At 44.3% G+C, this 19,938-nt stretch overlaps 1 protein-coding gene across 2 annotated transcripts in view; it reads right to left on the bottom strand.

Annotated features, from left to right (window-relative positions):
• Positions 1-6,307: 6,307 nt before the first annotated feature.
• pxdn (peroxidasin) overlaps positions 6,308-19,938 on the bottom strand; it is a 48,273-nt gene continuing 34,642 nt past the window's right edge. For both annotated transcript variants that reach the window (XM_079286380.1, XM_079286381.1), the window contains 8 exons: positions 16,184-17,190; positions 15,486-15,982; positions 15,094-15,228; positions 14,721-14,929; positions 10,941-11,052; positions 10,610-10,742; positions 9,663-9,776; positions 6,308-8,774 (listed from right to left, as the gene is read on the bottom strand). In XM_079286380.1, the coding sequence (XP_079142506.1) occupies positions 8,631-8,774; positions 9,663-9,776; positions 10,610-10,742; positions 10,941-11,052; positions 14,721-14,929; positions 15,094-15,228; positions 15,486-15,982; positions 16,184-17,190 (2,351 nt within the window). In that variant the 3' untranslated portion in view covers positions 6,308-8,630. The remainder of the gene's footprint in view (positions 8,775-9,662; positions 9,777-10,609; positions 10,743-10,940; positions 11,053-14,720; positions 14,930-15,093; positions 15,229-15,485; positions 15,983-16,183; positions 17,191-19,938) is intronic.

Raw genomic sequence — 19,938 nt, 5'->3', positions numbered from 1 at the left:
AACCCACGCTGCAACGGGGAGAACGTGCAAACTCCACACAGAAGGACCACCCGGGATCGGGGATTGAACCCAGGTCCCTCTTGCTGTGCCGTGTATAGTTGGCATACGCTGACAGCCAATGAAATTGCAGCATTTCATGTCGCTGGTTTCAGCTCCTGGATGCAGATTCGAGTCTCACTGGGGCAAAGCCACTCATCAATGACAAAGAGTTATTCATAAATCAAGAAATGTTTATCCAGCTTTACCTTTTACTGATTATCATTAGATTGTAGTGGCAGATAGATTATCAAGTACTTGACTTATTTTTGGCTATAAACTTATTATATTGTAGTTTTTACTGTTGACTATCATGATTCACGTATTAATGAGACATGTGAACATTAGTGAATGAAATATATTTATTAAACACAACAGGGACAGTGACTATTGAACACAGAGCCAATAATGCAAGGTCACAAATACACAACACAAATATGTTAAACAAATATAATAATGACAAAACACTCCCCTTTTCTCTTACTTTCCCTTTTCAACCTCCCATCTCTTTTTTTCTGTCTCATAAAAAGCAGGTCGTCTGCTTCTCATGCCCTGGTCTTTGTAAAAGGAAAATACTTTACCAGGGCAGTAAATGTACTTCCCTGTTACTCCAGGGAACCCCGTGTGGATGTGAGGACTGTTCGGATCCTGCTTCAGATCCATCTGACAGAATCGACACTTGCGACCTGTGGGCTGGGATTCAGTCCTCTTCCTCTTCTGCTGTCCTCTGTCCTCCACCCTTTTCCTTGTAGCATCCAGTTCCAGCTGAAAGTACTTTGGAGGAGGAAGATCAGAGATGCTGTGGATTCATTCTGGCTGGGGAGGGAGACGCCACAATGACACCATCTTCATGAGGTTGCGCACAGGAAAGGAGCCTGGCCAGAGACCCATGGATTCCAGCTCGGTCTTCATCCAGATCCTCTGCTGCTGTGAACAGGTCCACTGGCTGACTTCATGCTCGTAGCCAGGGAGCTGTGGAGGAGGACGGGTGGGGACAGCTAACGGCCTGGGTGATGGCTCACCTAGTCAGACAAGAATAAACGGAGCAAATTAGTACGATTTTGGGTGCGTCTTGATTTAATCTTTTGACATGAAAAACCTTCTAATACTAACTTTGATCTCTCTGTGCAGGTGACAGTTGAGCGGGCTCTGCAGACGTCTCAGGAGAAATCAGGGGGGCCTCTGACACTATCGAGAATATTACACGTATTATTATTGACAGTAGGATGAAGCAAGGATGTAACATGACATTTACACTGTAGTCTGTGAAACTCAGCAAGCTGGACACTGTCCAGAGTGCTGCCTACCTGTTGTCTGAATGCAGTAACTTTAAAGAATTAACAACAGTTTTGATGGACACTACATATAGTATATTTTTAAGATGCAAATACAGGTCAAATAAAACACACCAGGGACTGTGACAGTCGCCTCTTTTCCTGGACGACCCGCTCCTTCTGGCAGCAGACACGTGAGCTCCTGAGGAACAGGCACTGGTCTCCTTACAGTTACAGCGGCGGCTGCAAGGAGAGAAGGATCACAAAACACAATCAATGGTTTATAACAGATATGAGCACATTGAATATGACAGATGTGTTTAAATGTTGGATGTATTTACCATCTACTTGTGAAGCCTTCAGATGAGTTGGTGCAGCCAGTGTAGCAGATGGTTCTACAATGGAAAACACCTTGTCAGTAATTTATATTTTGACAAAGAAACACAACTGTTAGTATCGTTACGTCACCTTTCTCAGCCGTATCCAATGACAGACTGTTTCTCACATTACTATATAAAGAATATACTTCATTCATACACGTGTGTTTGTCTTTCAATGGGTTAATATTCAGTGTGTGTCATTGTGATGTAACCTAGGCAGGTGAAGCAACATGGCACACTTCAAACACATGCATTCAGGTGTTAGTAACACAGCAGTTTCATACATACATATTGTTTCTTTTTATCCATATAAGAAAACAGAGTGATACGTACCCTCATCATGACTGGTATCAATTCATAGTCACGAGGACAACAAGCAGAACACCTAAACATGAGACAGAACTGTTCAATGCTTCATGTGGGATAAGAAGTCATGGTCCCATGGTTGACGGCAGAACGTTTTTGGTGAAAACGTTTTCTGTTCCCGGAGCCTGTTGTCTGGCTGTTTGATGATGCAGAAACAGCTGTTAAACATATCATTCATTTATATATATCTATATATATATATATATATATATATATATATATATATATATATATATATATATATATATATATATATATATATATATATATATATATATATATATATATATATATATATATATATCTATATAGATATATATATATATATATATATATATATATATATATATCTATATATATATATCTATATATAGATATATATATATCTATATATATATATCTATATAGATATATATATATTTTTATATATATATATATATATATATATATATATATATATATATATATATATATATATATATATATATATATAAATAAATAAATAAATAAATAAATAAATAAATAAATATATATATATATATATTGAATAGAATACACGATTAATAGCAAACCGGCTGAACTGTAACTGATTTTAAATCTTCAGGTGGTAGAAATGAAAGACATCAAATGTTTACTCTCAGCTCTGCACGTGTTGCTTGGAAGGAGAGATACTCAGCATCCCTCTCTCCAGCTCTTCATCTTCATCCATCACTGAGATGCAAACAGACGAGAATCATTAATCATTAAATTAATATCTTCTTGCACTTCTTGTACAATGTAATAAACAACACTATTTTAACAGTGATGGAGAAAGTCTACACATCTTGTAATTCAGTAAACAAATATGTATTAATACCACCACATGGTGTAAATACTCTTTAAGTAAAAGTCCTGCATTCAAATCTTACTTACTCAAAGTCTGACTTAAGTAAAAGTACAAAAAAACATGTGTTCATCACTTTAATGACTATACTGCTGGTAGTTTAATCTGTAATAACACATCATCATTTATGAGTTGAGTAACTTTATATTTAGTATATCTTTAATCTGCTAAGTAACTAGTAACTAATGCTGTGAAACACGTGGAGCAGTTAATGTACATAACTATGAACTACATGCATTAATGACGATACGTGACGTGATACAACGGAGACGTGCGTGTTTATTTAACGTTAACGTGATTCACCACCGGGTCCGGTCACAGCTTGTTGTTCTTTTGTTACGTGTCCGTAAAGTAACAGACATTCACCATAGCCATAGCTGCTCAGCCTCCACTGACATACGTAGTAAACGCAAACTCATTTTATTTGAATGCACGTTGGTGTTAACTTGTGATACTTTTGGTCACAAAAACGCATCAAAGTCGGACATGAATTAACCGGTATGAACCGTTAACGGCTCCAGATTACGTTACGTTGTAAGGTAACAAACTCATACAGAAGTCCGACTTCAACACAATATAACACAAAAAAAACACAACTAACTTTGCGAATAGATCCGGAAAATGCGGGCTGTCGATGCTCTTTCCAGGCTCCGACTGACTGACAAACACCGGAGAAAATCTTTCTCTCGCAAAACGGCACCACAGCGCTGCTGGGCCAAAGATATATTACATCCGTACTGGTTTAGGACTACCATTGAAAATGAATGGGAAACGGTTTAGGGAGTTTTAGCTAAAGAATCCCCGGGTGCCGGAGGCAATGCCAAGCAGAATAACTGCTCTGAAACATGCACTGACTTTTGGTGCAAGCACGGCCCTCTGTGAGAATTCCTTCTCCACTTTAAATGTTTTCTCAGATCACAGACAGTCGAAGCTCCACAAACGAAAGGCCAACCTGATTATGCTAGCTTTCGAGAAGGACTGAACAAAGAAGTTCAGGAGTGAATGGAGGGACACTGTCCTATGCAGATTTCACTCGGTGGTCGTCTCCCGCTCTACTAATGGTGAGTTATCTGGTTTTATCCAGCCTCCTGGCCCTATGGACTTGTTGATGTTATTGCTGGATGTGCCTATTTTTTAAATGTCTTGTTGTGGCTGAATCTGCTATCTGCTGATCTTTCAATCCACAAGTTGACCTACTATGCTACCATAGGCGGTAAAAAAACAAACAAAAAAAACATGCCCCCCCAAAGCAACGTAAGGCCCCCCCCCCCCCGCAAATCAGTGCCTGGAGCCGGGCCTGTTAGGAGGTGGTTCAACTGAAGTAGGACAGCACTGATGGCTCAGGTATGACATCCACGAACTACCACTGGTTTCCAACGATGAACCCTTTCAGGTTTGGCGGGTTTGGACAATCATTGAGCGTTCCCTCTCGAGCCACAGTCAAGACAAACTTTACATTCAAGCTCCACTATATACTGCACTATAGTGCCATTCACATGATCTTCAAGTAAAACGATTATATTGCTGAATTTGCTGGTTGAATGCATCCCTGAGACAGTCACACACAGCAACTTCCTGTGCAAACACCTGCAGCACAAACTCAGCAGGCTTGCGTGTTAGTGCCGAAAACACCAGCGGGGGAGAAACGTCATGACATGTCCCACCTATTGGAGGCGACAAGCCATCGCTGCGGTCCTTTGAATCCCGGGATGCGAAACCTACCCGCCCTACCCCCCAGCGGGACACTCTCGCTTTCATCTGCCTCGCTCTGGAAATGAGAACGACGTTCCTCTGAACGCAGAGAGCCAATTGCCTAACTGCAGGTATCGGCTCGTGCGTCCCCGTCCGAACCCCCGAAAGAGCCACGATCTGCAGGGAGATTCAGATCTAGGCTTGATCTTCTGCTCTTGACGGATTGTGTGAGTCCTATTGTGTGTGTGTGCATGTGTGTGTGTGTGCGTGTGCGTGTGTGCTTGTATGTCCCAACAATAGACCTAAAGGTAGGACCCTTGTTGTCAGGTTGATAATATTGTTGCCTGGCTGGAAGACGAAGGCGCTTTTGTAATCTGTGCAGCCACTGGAAACCTCATTTCCTGGTCCAGTGTATTTGTATTTTTTCCCCCCATTGCCTCGGTCCGCTCACCGTCCGGCAGCTAGTGCCGATCTACGGGGAGAAGTGCAGAGGACTGAGGAGGGAGACGGACAGAAAGCGAGCGGATGGAGACGGGTGGAAACAGAGAAGTATTTACCTGAAAGCAACAGATTCGTTTGCGAATTTGTTATTCATGTTTTCCATTATGATTGATTTCATTTACAGATAACTAATGTGCCACAAAGCAGAGGCACAAAGAAACAGTTTGTGTGCCAGGCAACACGTGAGCAAGTCTGAGGCTCAGGCCTCCACTCACTCAAACACGTCAGTGTCTCTGGTACTAGTCGTGTCTGAGCAGAGAATTTACAGAACAACGAGCCTCTGCAGTCCAGCTGGCGGCTCTGTTGAGGCTGAACTTGATCACTGCTGAGGTCAGCATGCTCATCAGCACTGTGCTAACCTGTTGATGTTCAGCGGTTTGAAGTTTTTGACAGGATCATGTTTTCATTTCTCCATGCACTCTAAACACACAGTACATTGTGCGTTGGCAAAGTATTTATCATTCCTTCTTTTGTATGTATTAGCTGTAAATTTATGTATTTGCTGTCAGTCCCATCCACAACATGGGGTAGTGGTGCACGTCAGCCTCTTGTGGCTGAAATGAGTATTACAACACAAAGTATTACAACAAAATCAAATCAAATCACCGGCCAATAGGACTCTTTTTACCTGTTTCTACAGATGAAAAAAGTCACTTGGCAAAACTATCCTGGCACAACTTTTTTACCCACATAGTACACAGACTTAAACATTTATTATTTCACTAGCACAGCAAACAAAAGAGAACTACGAGCTTATGATCAAATCTGCAAATGCAAATATCAAAAGGCACTTTAGGCTCTTAAGGAAATGCAGAAACTACAAAGAAGTGCACAATTCTTGATTAGCTCTATTGACTTCATGAAGTGTCCATATTAATGAGCAGAGAAAGTCAACTTAACCAAACTGCAAAACGTTTAGTTATTAGCAAAATGAAAACACCGGAGCATCGTCGGAGCATCGGTGTGCTGACGACATGATGACATTGATCTCATCTGTTGAGCTGAAAAAGAACAGGCACCAACATGCATCACTACAATTCAAATGTGGCTTATTTATTGATTTATTCTTACTGTCGAGAGGCATACATTACAGTGCAAACCATTCTTTGGTAAACTACAATACACATGTCATGATAGGTACATTTTACCCACACTGCCCACTGGTGAAGGGGCAGTGTGGGTAAAGCATGTTCAGTCTGGCAGAGCAGTGCATTCCATTGACACTTGGGGAGTTTTTTGGGGGTGAAAATAAAAAGAGAGAGAAAATAGAAAATTAAAGAAATGAACGATTTCGACAGATATATGAATATGAAGACTGGTAACTGAGAGCGCACAGTGCTTTGACAGGCAAACCATGGGACAGTTGCCAACATGCATTTAGCCTGTAAATAAGAAAGAGACTCATTCATACACAATGTTTCGGAAAATATATGAAAATACTTAATCTATTAAAACGTACACACCTTGGCGCACATGAATAAGATGTGTACGTATGGGTATTGTTGGAAGTCCCACAATCAGGAAGTAATGGAGAGAAAACTAAAAGTTTAAATGGCTGTAAACACACAGTTGGATGAATATATATGTCCAGTATATTTAAACATTTGATAGGATACCAATCTACCTGTGCGACTGCTGCTGGCCCAGTAATCCGTCTGTAATCCCGGACGGAACATTCCGGAGAGCATTATTTCTGTTCTGTGACAGATGCTCTCAGGACGTCACCGCTTAAAGAAAACAAAGGAACACTGCAGCTGCAGCCTCTTCACCATAACGAGGAGTAAAACAGGAACACGGAGACGTGACTCACGCTGCACTAAGCGAGCCGGTGCATGGGGAACAATGGGTGGTCTAAGTACAGTACATGTTTAGGACCGGCTGACGGGTCAGCGGAGTAAATCTCACAAGGGCAAGACTGCAGACTTGTTTTGATTGACACTGTATCCCAATCATGAGCAGCCCTCCCCCAACAGCAGCCCTCGCCTCCCCTCTCATATGGCTTCCATTACAGCGGAATGAGGGTCGGAGCGTAAAAGAAATCTTCAACATGGCAAAGAAACATGAGCGGGACCTATGTCAACACTGCAGGGGGAAATATCCAACCGCTGAACACACGAGGAAAAAAAAGAACCGCTAAAGAGGGGGAAGCCGGAGTCAAAGTGGATGCTGGACAAAGGAATGCATGCGAGCGTGTCCTCGTCTAAACTGGAAGTGGAGAGCTGCAGGTCCACCACGGCAGAGAGGCACGTTATGGTAGCAGTCCTTCAGTCTATACATGAACAACAGGCCACGGGGAGAATACTGCTGTGGTAGAGTGAGCAGTACCAACGGCTACATCCTGACCTCATCACAACACTCATACATAGTTTCACATATCGACATGTGCTAGTTAGGGCACCTTAGGAAGAACTAAATCATACATTTGGCTTTAGGAGACCGAGGGAAATACTGGGTCAAAGTTCACAACATTACAGTGGTAAAAAATGGATCATCTCTCACTGCTTTCTGAAAGCAAAATGAAACTTGGAAAGGAGCACAACAGTGCAAGAGCTGGTTTGAGTGTCCTGCAATGGGCTACGTGGCTCCACTTCACTCAAGTTCAGGACAGGCCAGCAGAGACGAGAAGGAAGTCGACGAACAAGATGTCCATGGATAGAGGAGCAGTGATCAGTAGACATCTCTTTTGCATTACAAACATGTTCCCAGGGCTTCACATTATCTTCATATGTAAGCATTTTTATATAAAAAGGGAGAGAAAAAAAACATATCCATAACATGATAAGAAGCACCTTGGATAAAAGATGAAGTAAATCTATTCATAAAAAGGCTTTTAGTTTGAAGGAAACCATCCTCTCAATTGTGATTTATCATAAAAAGGCATATACTGAGTGTTTATAGGTTGTTTTGCGTACAAAAGACAATTCTTAAGGTTTGTATTTAGTGATTAAAATCATTAATAAAGGGGGGGGGGGGGGTAGCACCAGTTTTCGGCATCTCTAACCTGAGAAACTTTTGTGAGACAACAGGGCTGCCGCCTTTCAATCTACTTCCCTTTCCTGCTTGTCGACGGCATGTGGCGCTGCGTTCGTGTCGCCATGTGTTACTGGCAGGAGCCTCGGAGGGCTCCGAGCAAGGAGGAGACGTTTTGTCCGTCTGTCGAGTTTACAATCCACCTACTCATCCATCCGTCCACCCATCGGTTCAGAAATAAATCCATTTAGTGATCACTGGCTGCCGGCCACATTTCAAACCGAGCCTCAAGCTGCTGTCCCCGGTGGGGGGAACCATCCAACAAATGAAATCACCCCCCTCCCCCAATAAACAAAAAAGAATACAAAATGAAACAAATCAAAAACTGAGGCTATTGGGTCTATCGTGGCTGTGGGTCGGCACACCTTCATGAGTCCTATCCGCTCTCTGGATGTCTGAGTGAGTGTGTGACTTTCAGCCACTGGAGTGTGTTTGACGGGGGGGGGGGGGGGGGGGGGGTCCTGAGGGTTATTCGTGGCGGGTGTCCGCTTCAGGCGGCTTCTTAACATCAGCCTGTTCAAGGCACACCGGGCAGCAGGCGCCTTTTAGCTTGACGGGCCGCTTGCACTCGGCTGGTGGACAAGACTCCACAAAGCAGGTCACCTGGGTGTCCTGAGGGGGGAGAAAGGGCAACAGGTCAGTTCACTGATTAGATTAGACTGGATGGAATGTTTGTGATCGAGCCAGCTGCAGATACCAAGAAACAAGAGGTACAAAACATGAACAGAGCCACTGCACATACATATATCGCTGAAGTAAAAAACACACATAAAACGTCTGTACGATCTGAAAATGTGTCTAAAAAAGAAATATAATCACTTCTCAGATGGATATAATGTGAGCATAAAATGCTTTCAATGGAGGTTGTGCCGGCGCCGTCTTGTTTGGCACAGAAAGTGAACCGTTCTGCCTACAACTCGTGAAGTGCTTTACGACATGTCTGAACAGACCAATGACGGGCTTTGTTTCAGAGCAACAGCATGATGTGTCGAACCAGATGATTCTCTCCCACAGTCCTCCCTGTGCTTCTCCCTGCCAAATTGAATTCCAACAAAAAATCCAAAAAATGGAAAGAGAACCGTAAAAAAGAGAAAACTGACAGGTGTGCTGTCATGTGTGGCGAGCTAAATAAACCGCGAGAGGGGAAAGATGGCAACAAAAGTAAGTGGGAGGGGAAGAGAGGGCTGAAGACGAATCAGAGGCTGCCAGGTTTGGCATGGAGCTGCAATCACCTCTACCAGCAGTTGGCAATGAAAAAGTGTGAAAGATGAAGAATGAAAGGCAGAGAAGTGGCCGGCACACACAAACACTGTGGGGAGACTGGTGCCAGGAGGTGCAGGAGGAGGAGAAACTGGGTCATTTAAACTGGGCGGACCTGGACAGCCAACATGGAGGTACTAAAACCTGATCAGCTCCTGTGGAAAGGGAGTGGTTCAGAACTCTGTGTGTGTGTGTGTGTGAAGCATTTGCATTGCATATTGATCTCTGTGTTGAACATACTCTGCAGTCACATATGGTGCAGGAGTCCTGTTTCCAGCGGTCTCCATCAGTCCGCTCACGTCCCTCACTGTCAGTGCACTCGCTCTTGCTCTGACGGGCCTCAAGTCTTTTAATCTGCAAGGACACAAGGACACAAGGACACAAGCATTTACTCAGAGGAGCAGTTGTCTGTGGTCACATCACCGCCACATGACGCTCTCCCTGTAAACACATTTTTATAAAACCTGAGTCACATATACATGAGAATGTGCACACTAAGTTCCCATCTACAGCACATTCCCGATCATGAACACAACAATCCAGCATCTTCTAAAAACAGACTTTTACTATCAACAGGGCTCAACATGAAGGGCTTTACCATTTTGAGAAATTGGCAACCAACTACTACTTGGGGACAGCAGAATAAATACATGTTTCATATGTGTTGCTTTCGTGGTATTTACAGACAGAACCTGAACAGACCACGTTGCATATGCGTTGTTATGAATCCCACCGCACTTCTTGACAGGACCCGCCCTGCATAGCTGGTTGAGGCAGGGATGATCGGTTGAGGTTCGGCATTGACCTCGGGTAGTTCGAGTTAGGATAGCCCATTGGTCAGGGCCTAGGACCGGAACAACTCCGTTGCTTGTACCTGGCATCGATGCCTGGCCAATCCTAGCGCTTCAATGCTACTGATAATGCAAGGCGGAGCCTATGACGTAAGCACAGGTTTAACTTGGTGGCCAGTGAGACCAACACGCTCTCATGCGTGTGTTTTTAGGAACAAATCTGTGTTTTCACTTTAAGGGGCTGCAGCTGACCAGAAGAAAAAGTCTGGCTGGTGACATCCGGAGCTATTAACTGTACCGCGAACATGTTACTGTCAAACATGTCTCTGTGTCAATGTGTTAGACTGCAGCACTGCTTCTGTGAATGAATGCAGCACGTTCACAGATCAGACTCACCTGCTTTCGTAAACTTGTGATCGTCTTCTGCATGTCGGACACAAAGTCCTGGAAGTCGTTGATTGATGGTTCAGTGCTTTTCTTGGAGGTCACAGTGACGTTTACGATATTTTGTCCAGCTTCCTCCACCGGACTGCAACGACAAAGGTACAAACATATCCATTGAAACTTACAAGTCAATCGTTGAAGTTAATCCTGCCAATGCTGAATTAATGTGACACACAGAACACCTTCAGTTCAAAGATTCAGATTGAGAGTCGGTGTTTCAGGAACATGACAGTCACATACTGTCGCCACATTGTCCATCTAAACACTCGCCCCGCTGCGTTACCTGTTCTCCTGGATGCTGCTGGCAGGGCTCTCCTCTTTGTAGCTGTGCTCAGCTGATCGCCGTCCTCTAAAGTGGTACGACAGGGCGTTGAACTGACCCTTGGTTCTGCAGTCTGTTGGGGTTAAACACAACACAACACACTGGGGTTCACCAACTGAGGCAGAACCCATCAGTGACACTGACGAGAAGAGGGATCTTCATTGCTGTACCCGTAGACTATGAGATGTCACCCATAGGTTTCTGAAGAGCTGCTGGGAAAGCTGTGTGATTGAATTAAGTTATTGTCATTATCAATAATAAAGGAAACCTGTGCAGGAAAATAAGGTTATTGTATTCCATTTGTGCACCAACACACACACAGCCACCCACCAATGCACATGCATGCCATACATACACACACAAATAAATAAATGCTGATGCCACTTTCTCCCTGCTTCAAAGTGCTGATGTGAGACTTTGAGGCTGATTGTCTCATCATCACTGCTCCCAGATCAAAGGGAACAAACGAGCCACACACTGCCACAGAACCCTGCTTGTGCCCTAGAACACACCTGGGGCATGAAGAGCATCAGCACAGAGCAACAAGAGACGGTCCACAATGAACCTGAGGGAGGACAGATGAATGGACCAGGTCCTGTAGCTCTGCTCCCTTTGATTTACCAGATCAGAGTCTGTAAAATACAAAGACCATCTAAACACAACAGGACATCCTATCTCGTGCTGATAGACACACATGAGCGCACACACACACACACACACACACATTGAAGTTCTCAGCAGTGTCCTCTCTCTTTATGGAGCTGTGAATCAGCCTGACTGACAGACAGACAGAAACAGAAACTGTTTCTGAGTTGAGCTCTTCCCCTGTACATTCTGTGGAGGGAGGGTCACGATCTTAAGAGGCACCACGTGCCTGTGTATTAACATGTGTGTTACGCTGTAGCTTGTTCTCCCGAGACAATGGATTGATGAAACTGACACATATTATTTTGAAAGTTGAGACCTAAAACTAGACTTGCACTATTTTATATCACAACAGTGTACTGAACCCATTTTCCTCAAGCGTCTCCATCACACAAGAATTCATTCATCCGACATGCAACACACATATATTCTGAATAAAAGGATAGAAAGGCCACATTATGTCACGAACGAACTTACACCGTGAGTTAAAGAAAGCAGTCTCTGACTATCATGTTGCTCCTGTAAGCCCTGTCTAAAGGCTCGGGAATTATTCATTCTTTAACACTTTTAATGTTTTCACCAAAGATCATTGCTTAGCTTTCAGTCCCGGTTACATATTCTAATCCCAGCCAATTGCTTTTTTTACAATGAAGTCCCATCTTCAAATAAATGATACAAACAAGCAGTAAAACCCCTCATGCTGGTTTATTATAACAGCAGGGGGGGGGGGGGGGGGGTTGGTTCATCTCCTTTTCCCTGTGTCAGCTGCACACACGGGTGGAATGTTCAAACATCCAAACACAATCTCTTCCCTGCACAGTGAACGGGAGCAGCCTGTGAATAGTGCAGTGTTGCTTTTGTCACGAGGGTTTCACTGAAGTGGTGATCCGGCACAGGAGCAATGGCACGACATTTTACACCATTTGACTTCCAACTTTCACAACAAAACTAAATCCACATCTCGGCCTCCAAGTTTCACACACAGTCAAGCAACAAGCATCTCTGTGACCTGAGCCACGCAGACAGAGAATGACCGTTCCCCTTTCAAAGGGGCTGCTCTACAGTGCAGCACAAAACAAGTGTTTAATGTGAGGCCAGGCTGCCTTGAGGAAGATGTTATCAAAGGGAAACAAAGGGCGACGATTGTGTGCGGCTTGAATTTGAATTTTAAAGGTTAGTCACATTGATGAAAGATGTGAGAGGTTATGGTTTTCAGAATAAAACCATACTAACACTGGATTTGGAAAAACTTTTTTCAGAACCTGTAATTCATATTTGCAGCTAATATATCGCTAGTAAATCGCTAGTGCCATAAAAGAAGTTTTGAAGTTAAAACTGAATATAGAATCATGAATTTACACTGGCTTCTATTGTAAACCAATACACCATAACTGAGAACATTAGTAAGAGATAGTGTGTGTCGTCCTCTACTCGTAGTCTGCATGAACAGGTGGCTCTCTGTAAGGCAGCCTCTGCCATCAGTGTCGGAATGTGTGTGTGAATGTTGACATGCAGCGTGAAGCCCTTAGCGTGGTTGGAAGATTAGAAAGGTGCAATACAATGCAAGAACATTTAACAATAAATCCTATCTTTGTCATGCCGAATCCTTTTGTTGACTGAGTCAAACAGGTGATAGTGAACACGTCTGAGGTTCGTTGTGTTGTACCAGAATGCTTCATGCTTCCATGACGTACGGCGTGATGATCGAGTGTGGCTTTGTGGCTCAAAGGCAGTACAACTGCCTGTGCCAAAGCACACCGACTATGATCCTGCGGGACTATTCTTCTTATTCTCCATCTTCCGTACAAAAGTTTGATGCGCTTCTCGGCCCGGAGCGTTTCCAACACCTGCGCAAAAAGTACATCAAAACGTTCCCTGATCGGGAATGGTGTGCTCTGACTTTTCTCAGAGATTCACCCAGCGGTTTTCCCAAAAATTTTGAAAACCGGAGCAAAAATTCTAAAATGTACTTGAATGGGGTTTCGCGGCGAAGAGAGCTAAAAAAACACTTCACTTTGGGCCCATATTGACTAGCCATACATTAACGTAGAAAAACGATTCAAAGTTTAAAACGTAGACAAAACGCTGCACTTTATTGAGCCAAATGGACATTTTGATAGCTAGCACAGTTTTCATGAAGTCACAGATTAAGTTTCAGGAGAATTTTGGGTCTGTTTTAGATTTTATAATGGGTGTGTATTGCACGGCTCGTTAAGTGTTAGAGTGATGACATCACGGTCAGAGTGGAACAGAGCACGAAAAATATTCTGTGATTTTTACAAACAAATTGCTTCGAGTCCCACAATTGTTACTCTTTATCCACCAATTTTGATCAAAAAGCTTGGAAATTTTGTGTTGGTCGCACGCATGTGTCTATGGAATCCAACGGATTTACACATTTGTCTCAAAGAGCCACAGAGCGACATGAACTCCAACCAACTGCTCCATTAGACTCCATGTTAAATCTCACCACTAATTTCTCAAATAAAGCAGACGGTACCAGTTTTGTATTTTGCTCTGGAGCGAATTAGACAGGTAGTTTTGTTGAAAAACCCTGTATAGTCTCCCCCTCTTAATTAGCCTCTAACACCCTTTCAAAATAAAAGCCCCACAGATTGAATTCGAACTGGAATGCTTGTCAAAGCCTGTCATTTTATAACCTCTGTACGTGTGTCAAACATTATGATTCAGTCTCACCCCCTCTCTCGCCCACCCAGTCCCACCCTTTCAAAATAAAAGCCCCTTGGAGTAACTATCTTAACATTGAGCTCAGAATGAGGTTCATGTTAAGAAATGTTAAGTTCAAGTATTTCCATCACAAGCTAACACTCCCATCATTTCCAAAGGCTTCTCAAGCAAAGACCTATATCTCCAATACAGAAATGAAGGGAGCCATTTGTGGACTGTCCAACACAAATACAAGATTCAATCCAAGAGTATGAATCTAAAATGCAGAAAAGAGAGAAGCGATATCTCAATTGAGCCTCAATGATACAACCGGTAATATTGGCGTGCATATATTGCGACATCTTCGGGCAGTAGAAGCCACACTGTCAAAATGTCTTGCGAAGTCTTCTAGTTTAAACTTGCTCTCACCTTCACAGCAGTCCTGCCACATGCGCAGGTCAATCTGAGGGATGTCGTCACAGCTGCCGTAGCCGTGGGGCAGCTCGGCCACCCTGAAGACATCCTGCTGGACACGTGTGATGTTGTCCCCGTTGTCGCACAGCACCCGTGTCAGAGAGGCCTGCTTCAGCTGTGTCAGTTGGGCAGGAGAGAACACGCCCGGGTTTTCATACCAGAACCTGAACCAGACAGACAGAAGACAGGGAAGCGGGGAGTTTTTAACTCTCTCACTTTCACAGGATGAAGGAACACCTGATTCCTAAAGAATACTGTGACAGCAGAGGTTCTATACCCTGAGAGGTAATGTGTTGGTGAGGTGAGATGTGTTGTGACCTTACTGTACCTGTCTCCATCCTGCAGCCGTTTGAACTGGGTCGCCAGCAGACACATGAGGGTGGGCCCCACTCTGCTGCCAGGAACCAGGTCTTCAGCCATCAGTGCAGGGAACAGATCGATGTTCTTAGGAGTGCCATACAGCCTGCCACACAGGAAAGATCGTCAGGGACACTAAACTAAGTGAATATCTTACAATCCAGAATTATTATGGAGCACAAACTTCTCCAAAGTGAATATCAGTTAAACCAGACCAGACTCTTATATGCTATCTTTAAACTGTTCATAGGCATGAATGATTATAGCCTACAGACAAACTGGTTTCATTTGTTGTATGCTGGTCTGAAGCAAAGGTAGGAAAATTTCTAAAAATAGGAATAATCATCTTGAGTGTATAATTACCTCTGCAGTTTCTCTCTGACGTTAGGATTCTTAATTTCATTCCTCAGGTCATCAAAGGTCTGAGCCGAGGTCAGGTTGCAGAAGACCCTGTAATCATTGTACGGCGGTATACCATGGTCCCTTCCTCTCTGTATATTCATGGCAGCCAGGTCCAGAGCCACAGCGTGGACCATGGAGAACAGCCGCTCCGTCAGCTCCGTATTCACCAGCTGTGTGGAAACCCTCATTTTGCCAGCGACACCAAAGAGCCCGCGAATCAGCGGGTCAATGCCGCCCTCATTCACGATGCGGAACGGGGAGAAGAAGGCCCGGTGCAGGGAGATGTGTCCCTGGGGGATGGGCTGGAAGTCCTCGTCTAACCTGTAGAGTATTGGGTTGATGAGGGTGTGCCCGAAGCGGAACGCAGCAGTGGCGAAAGAGTTGAGGATGCCGGTGTTAATATTGGGGTTGTAACCAGAGTATGGCCCCATCAACTTCATGCCTGCCTCACCCAGGATCTAGGAGACGGGGAAGGGACCACAACAGTCTTTCTTCATCATTTCTACTTCAGTAAATTTCTCCTTGCGGGATGAATAAAGTAAAATAAAGAAAATCACTGTTAATGAATGCCTTTCTTTTTGTTATAACCATGGAAATAATGATAAAAACTAATTAGAATCATAACAGAGAAGCATTAGACTTAAGATGACAGCTGTTACCTTTGGCAACCAGTGCCTGTAGGTGATGTGCTGCATCTGGGCCCCCACTATCTTCCTGGCCTCGTGGTAGATGGTGTCCCCGTCCCAGTGGGGGTTGAGTCTTAGTAGCTCTGTAGCTATGCGGTTGTGTTCCCTGAACCACACTGTGTGCATGGCAGTCAGACCCAGCTGCTCATTGGCACGGTGATCTCCAGCTAAGAAACATGGAATTGGACTCTCGTTTTCATCCCTCATACACTCAGTGGGAGGTCCAGCAGCAAAGGGCAGGAGAGGCTTCCCTGTCCGCTGGATGATACCTTGCCGGAGCAGACCCCTTTGGCTAGCCAAATCTCGGATTTCCTCAGATTCGTGGCGAGAGTTGCCATAGACGTTGGAAGCATCGATGTAAGAGGTCAGCTGGTTGATCTGTTCTCTTGGGTACACGCTGTTCATGAGAAGAGAGGTCATCCCGCTGCCGCACACGGGGCTGGACCGGACGAAGAACATGCAACGGGCACCACTCCGTAGCTGCCGTGGGTCATTGGGTGGGAAGTGAATCGGGAAGCATGGCGGGTCATTGGTGCAGACCTGAGTGCAGAGCTGGCCGTCGGAGAACCGCGACTGGCTGAGGGCCGCCACTGTCGAGTCCATGTCGTGGTCCAGGAACTGGCCCCACTGCATCAGCATGTGAGTGTAGCGGTCGTCAGGAGTGATGGTCTCTGTTCCGATCATGGTGGTGGACACCAACCTCGGCAGAGGTAGCCTGTAGCCATTGTGCTGCTGATCAGTGGTCCCTCTCGGCAGGTTAAAGCCATTGTCGTAGACCGACTTCAGGAGTCGTTCGAAGGCCGTGAGGGAGGCGCCCCACATCGGGTGCTGCAGGTTGTTGCAGGTGCCGTCGTGGCTGCGGTACTTCTGGTGGAAGCAAATGTCGGAGCAGTTGTTAAAGCGACGGTGGGCCGTGCAGCCCGACAGGTTGGCGATCACGTCCAGAAAGTGAGGGGACACCAGGTCGTTGTAGCGGAATGCTGCGGGAAAGCAACAGAAAGAGCACATGCAGAGGCTGGATAAGTGTTAAAATGCTTCATATAGGTAGAGTGCAACACCATCCAAGCCTTTTAGGATCACTGTTTGGGATAAACAGTAACCTAGTGTCTGTTACATATTATTCACATGCATATATTACATTCCTTTTTACAGCAGACAGAGAGTAGCAAGCACCTCCTGTCCCGAGGGCACAGGCTGCAGTGTGTAACCTGCCCTGATTGCTTTGATATGCGAGAGCTCCTCTGTGAAAGCTCCAGTGTGCAGCATATCAAAGTGCATGTGTGTGTGGGTCTGTGGTGTGTTATGGTGCATGCATGAGAACAAGTGTGAAGTGTGTGAGGCCAACCTCAACGAGGGCTGGGTGAGACTTCCTGTCTGAATACCAAACCCCCCCCCCCTTTACACTGTGTGGTGCTGCCCTCTGATGAAAAGAGATACAATAAAAACAGCATGTCTGTTCCTGCTGACTGTCAGCTTGGTTTGGGGCCAGTGCAACAATGAACACTTGGTTGTTGGCATGAGTAAAGAAAACACCGTCTCCGTCTCTCTTTGTTCATATTACACACAGCTCATGTCTCTTTCCCCTCCAACACGAACATTTTCCCCTTGACAACCTGAAACTCTTCGTTTACACACCATCAGTCCTCTCTTCTTTCTTCATAAAGATGTTCTTGTTCAGCCAAAGTTTCCCTCAGCACTACATCTGAGACGCCATCCCCCAAAACACAGACTGTGTCACAGTTTGACCTTTGAGCTGTTCAATTTAACCCTCCATTACAATGAGTACTTTCATGCACCATAAAGCCATTTTCCGTGCATATATGAATGCAAACAAAGACAGATGCTTATGCTTATAAACATCCAAATAAACTCTGCTGGTCTCCCCACTCACGTGCATAATGAAGACAATCTGTACACCAACACACAGCAGTTTAAAATGTGTCCTGTGCCGGGTTCAGTGTGGTGTGGTGTGACGTAGGGCTAATAAAACTGTTTACGGGCTCCTCGTCAACTGCTCCACGATTACGTCTCTACGCCTCGGGTCACGCTTAAGAGAGAATAGCATACAGATGGAGGGCCTCTCCGCAGCCAAGCGTTGCTCACAAAAACATGGTACTCCATAGAGTGGTTGAGAATTAGATGACTGGTTCATGAGACTTTGCTAAGGAGACTGGATGGGAGCTTCTTACTGAATCCAAAGTGAGACTTGAGTAGAATGTTGTGTGTTTCACAAGAAAATGTCATTTACACCTGCTTATCCTCGAGGGTTGAAGGGGAAGATATGAGTCCAAACAAATATTGTGCGACAACAATGGACTGGTTGGCCGTGGACCAGAGCTGTCCTAGCCTACAGCCTCGTTAAATCTGCCCACATACTGTATCGATGAAAACGTATCGATTTCCTCCAACAAAGTCAAAATAACATCTTCATCAATAAAGAGATTTTTCGTGGACAGTGTATGTTACAACCTCTTCCTATGTATTGACTGTCCTGTAGTGTTCAGTGCATGTACTAACAAGTCTTTATCAACGGATCTTCACTGTTCTGAATCCCTATTGTTACCAACTGCATCGTTAGCTTGTAGCAGTGGTGCTCCTCACTGTTGACCTGAGAGCTCGCTGTCTGCTCAACCGTGACTCACAGCACATATCAAAGGTTCTATCAGAGACGGTTCAAAAGTAGACCGTCTCTGTGTGAGAGGTCTATGAACTCAACACATTCTTTCACTCATTTTAAAACTACAAATGGCATTTTGCATCTGTCTCAGCAACACACTCTGAATCAGCACTGAATATGGAACCATATGAAAGATGATGCATTCACTTACTGACATACATACTGAAGTCCATTTGAATTGTAATCCAAGCGCTAATGTTAGAAAGTAAAGTGCACAAACTACAGATCAGTGACTACTAGAATCTGCAAAACGTTTCCACCTCAGGACAAACTTCAGTCCCCAGAAAACAAGATGAAAACCATATTGTCTTGATGATGTCAGACTTTTCGAAATGCAAACAACTATTAATCATTTCCTCCAAGCATTAGGCTGTTCCAATGATTATTCCCAATGCTACGAAGACAGCATAATCAACAGCAACAGTGGGCCAAGGCGAAGGCTCCACCCTGCAACAGAGAGCAGACTCCCACGGGCCCTCAGAGGCTGTTCACAGCCTGCCAGAGAGCAGCGGTACTTGGCTTTCTTTCAGACACAGGACACCTCTAAGGACATGACACGCTCCCTCGTAGGGATGCAATAAAAGAAGCAGGTTAAAGAAACTGTCTTTGAATTTTCAAAGGTCGCTGCTACACAGCTCATTAGTTGTCCATGTTTGGTTTGTGTGGATAAAATAACATGATTCGTATTATCACCAGCATCAACAATCTAAAGAAAACTTTTTATAAAATTTGACAATCAAAAGAAAAAGTGAAGTAAAACTTGAAAGTCACGTCAAATTGCTAGACAATATTTCAGGTCAAATAAGCCCATGACGTTGGCTTTGGGTTGGTAGTGAAATGATCTGCTATAATATTTGTTAGATCCACAAAGGAAACTTCAAACGGCAGAAAGAGAGACAGAGACAGAGATACAGAGACAGAGAGACAGAGACAGAGAGACAGAGAGACAGAGACAGAGACAGAGATTTTTTTTTGATTTTTTAACAAACCTTTATTTTACGTTTTTTTGTTGTTTTTTGTCTTTCCTCAAGTCATATGAACAAACAAAACA

The sequence above is a fragment of the Melanostigma gelatinosum genome (assembly GCF_949748355.1).
Source record: "Melanostigma gelatinosum genome assembly, chromosome: 16".
NCBI lineage: Eukaryota > Metazoa > Chordata > Actinopteri > Perciformes > Zoarcidae > Melanostigma > Melanostigma gelatinosum.
The sequence above is the reverse complement of the archived record's forward strand: the minus strand, read 5'-3'. Positions and strand labels throughout refer to the sequence as shown.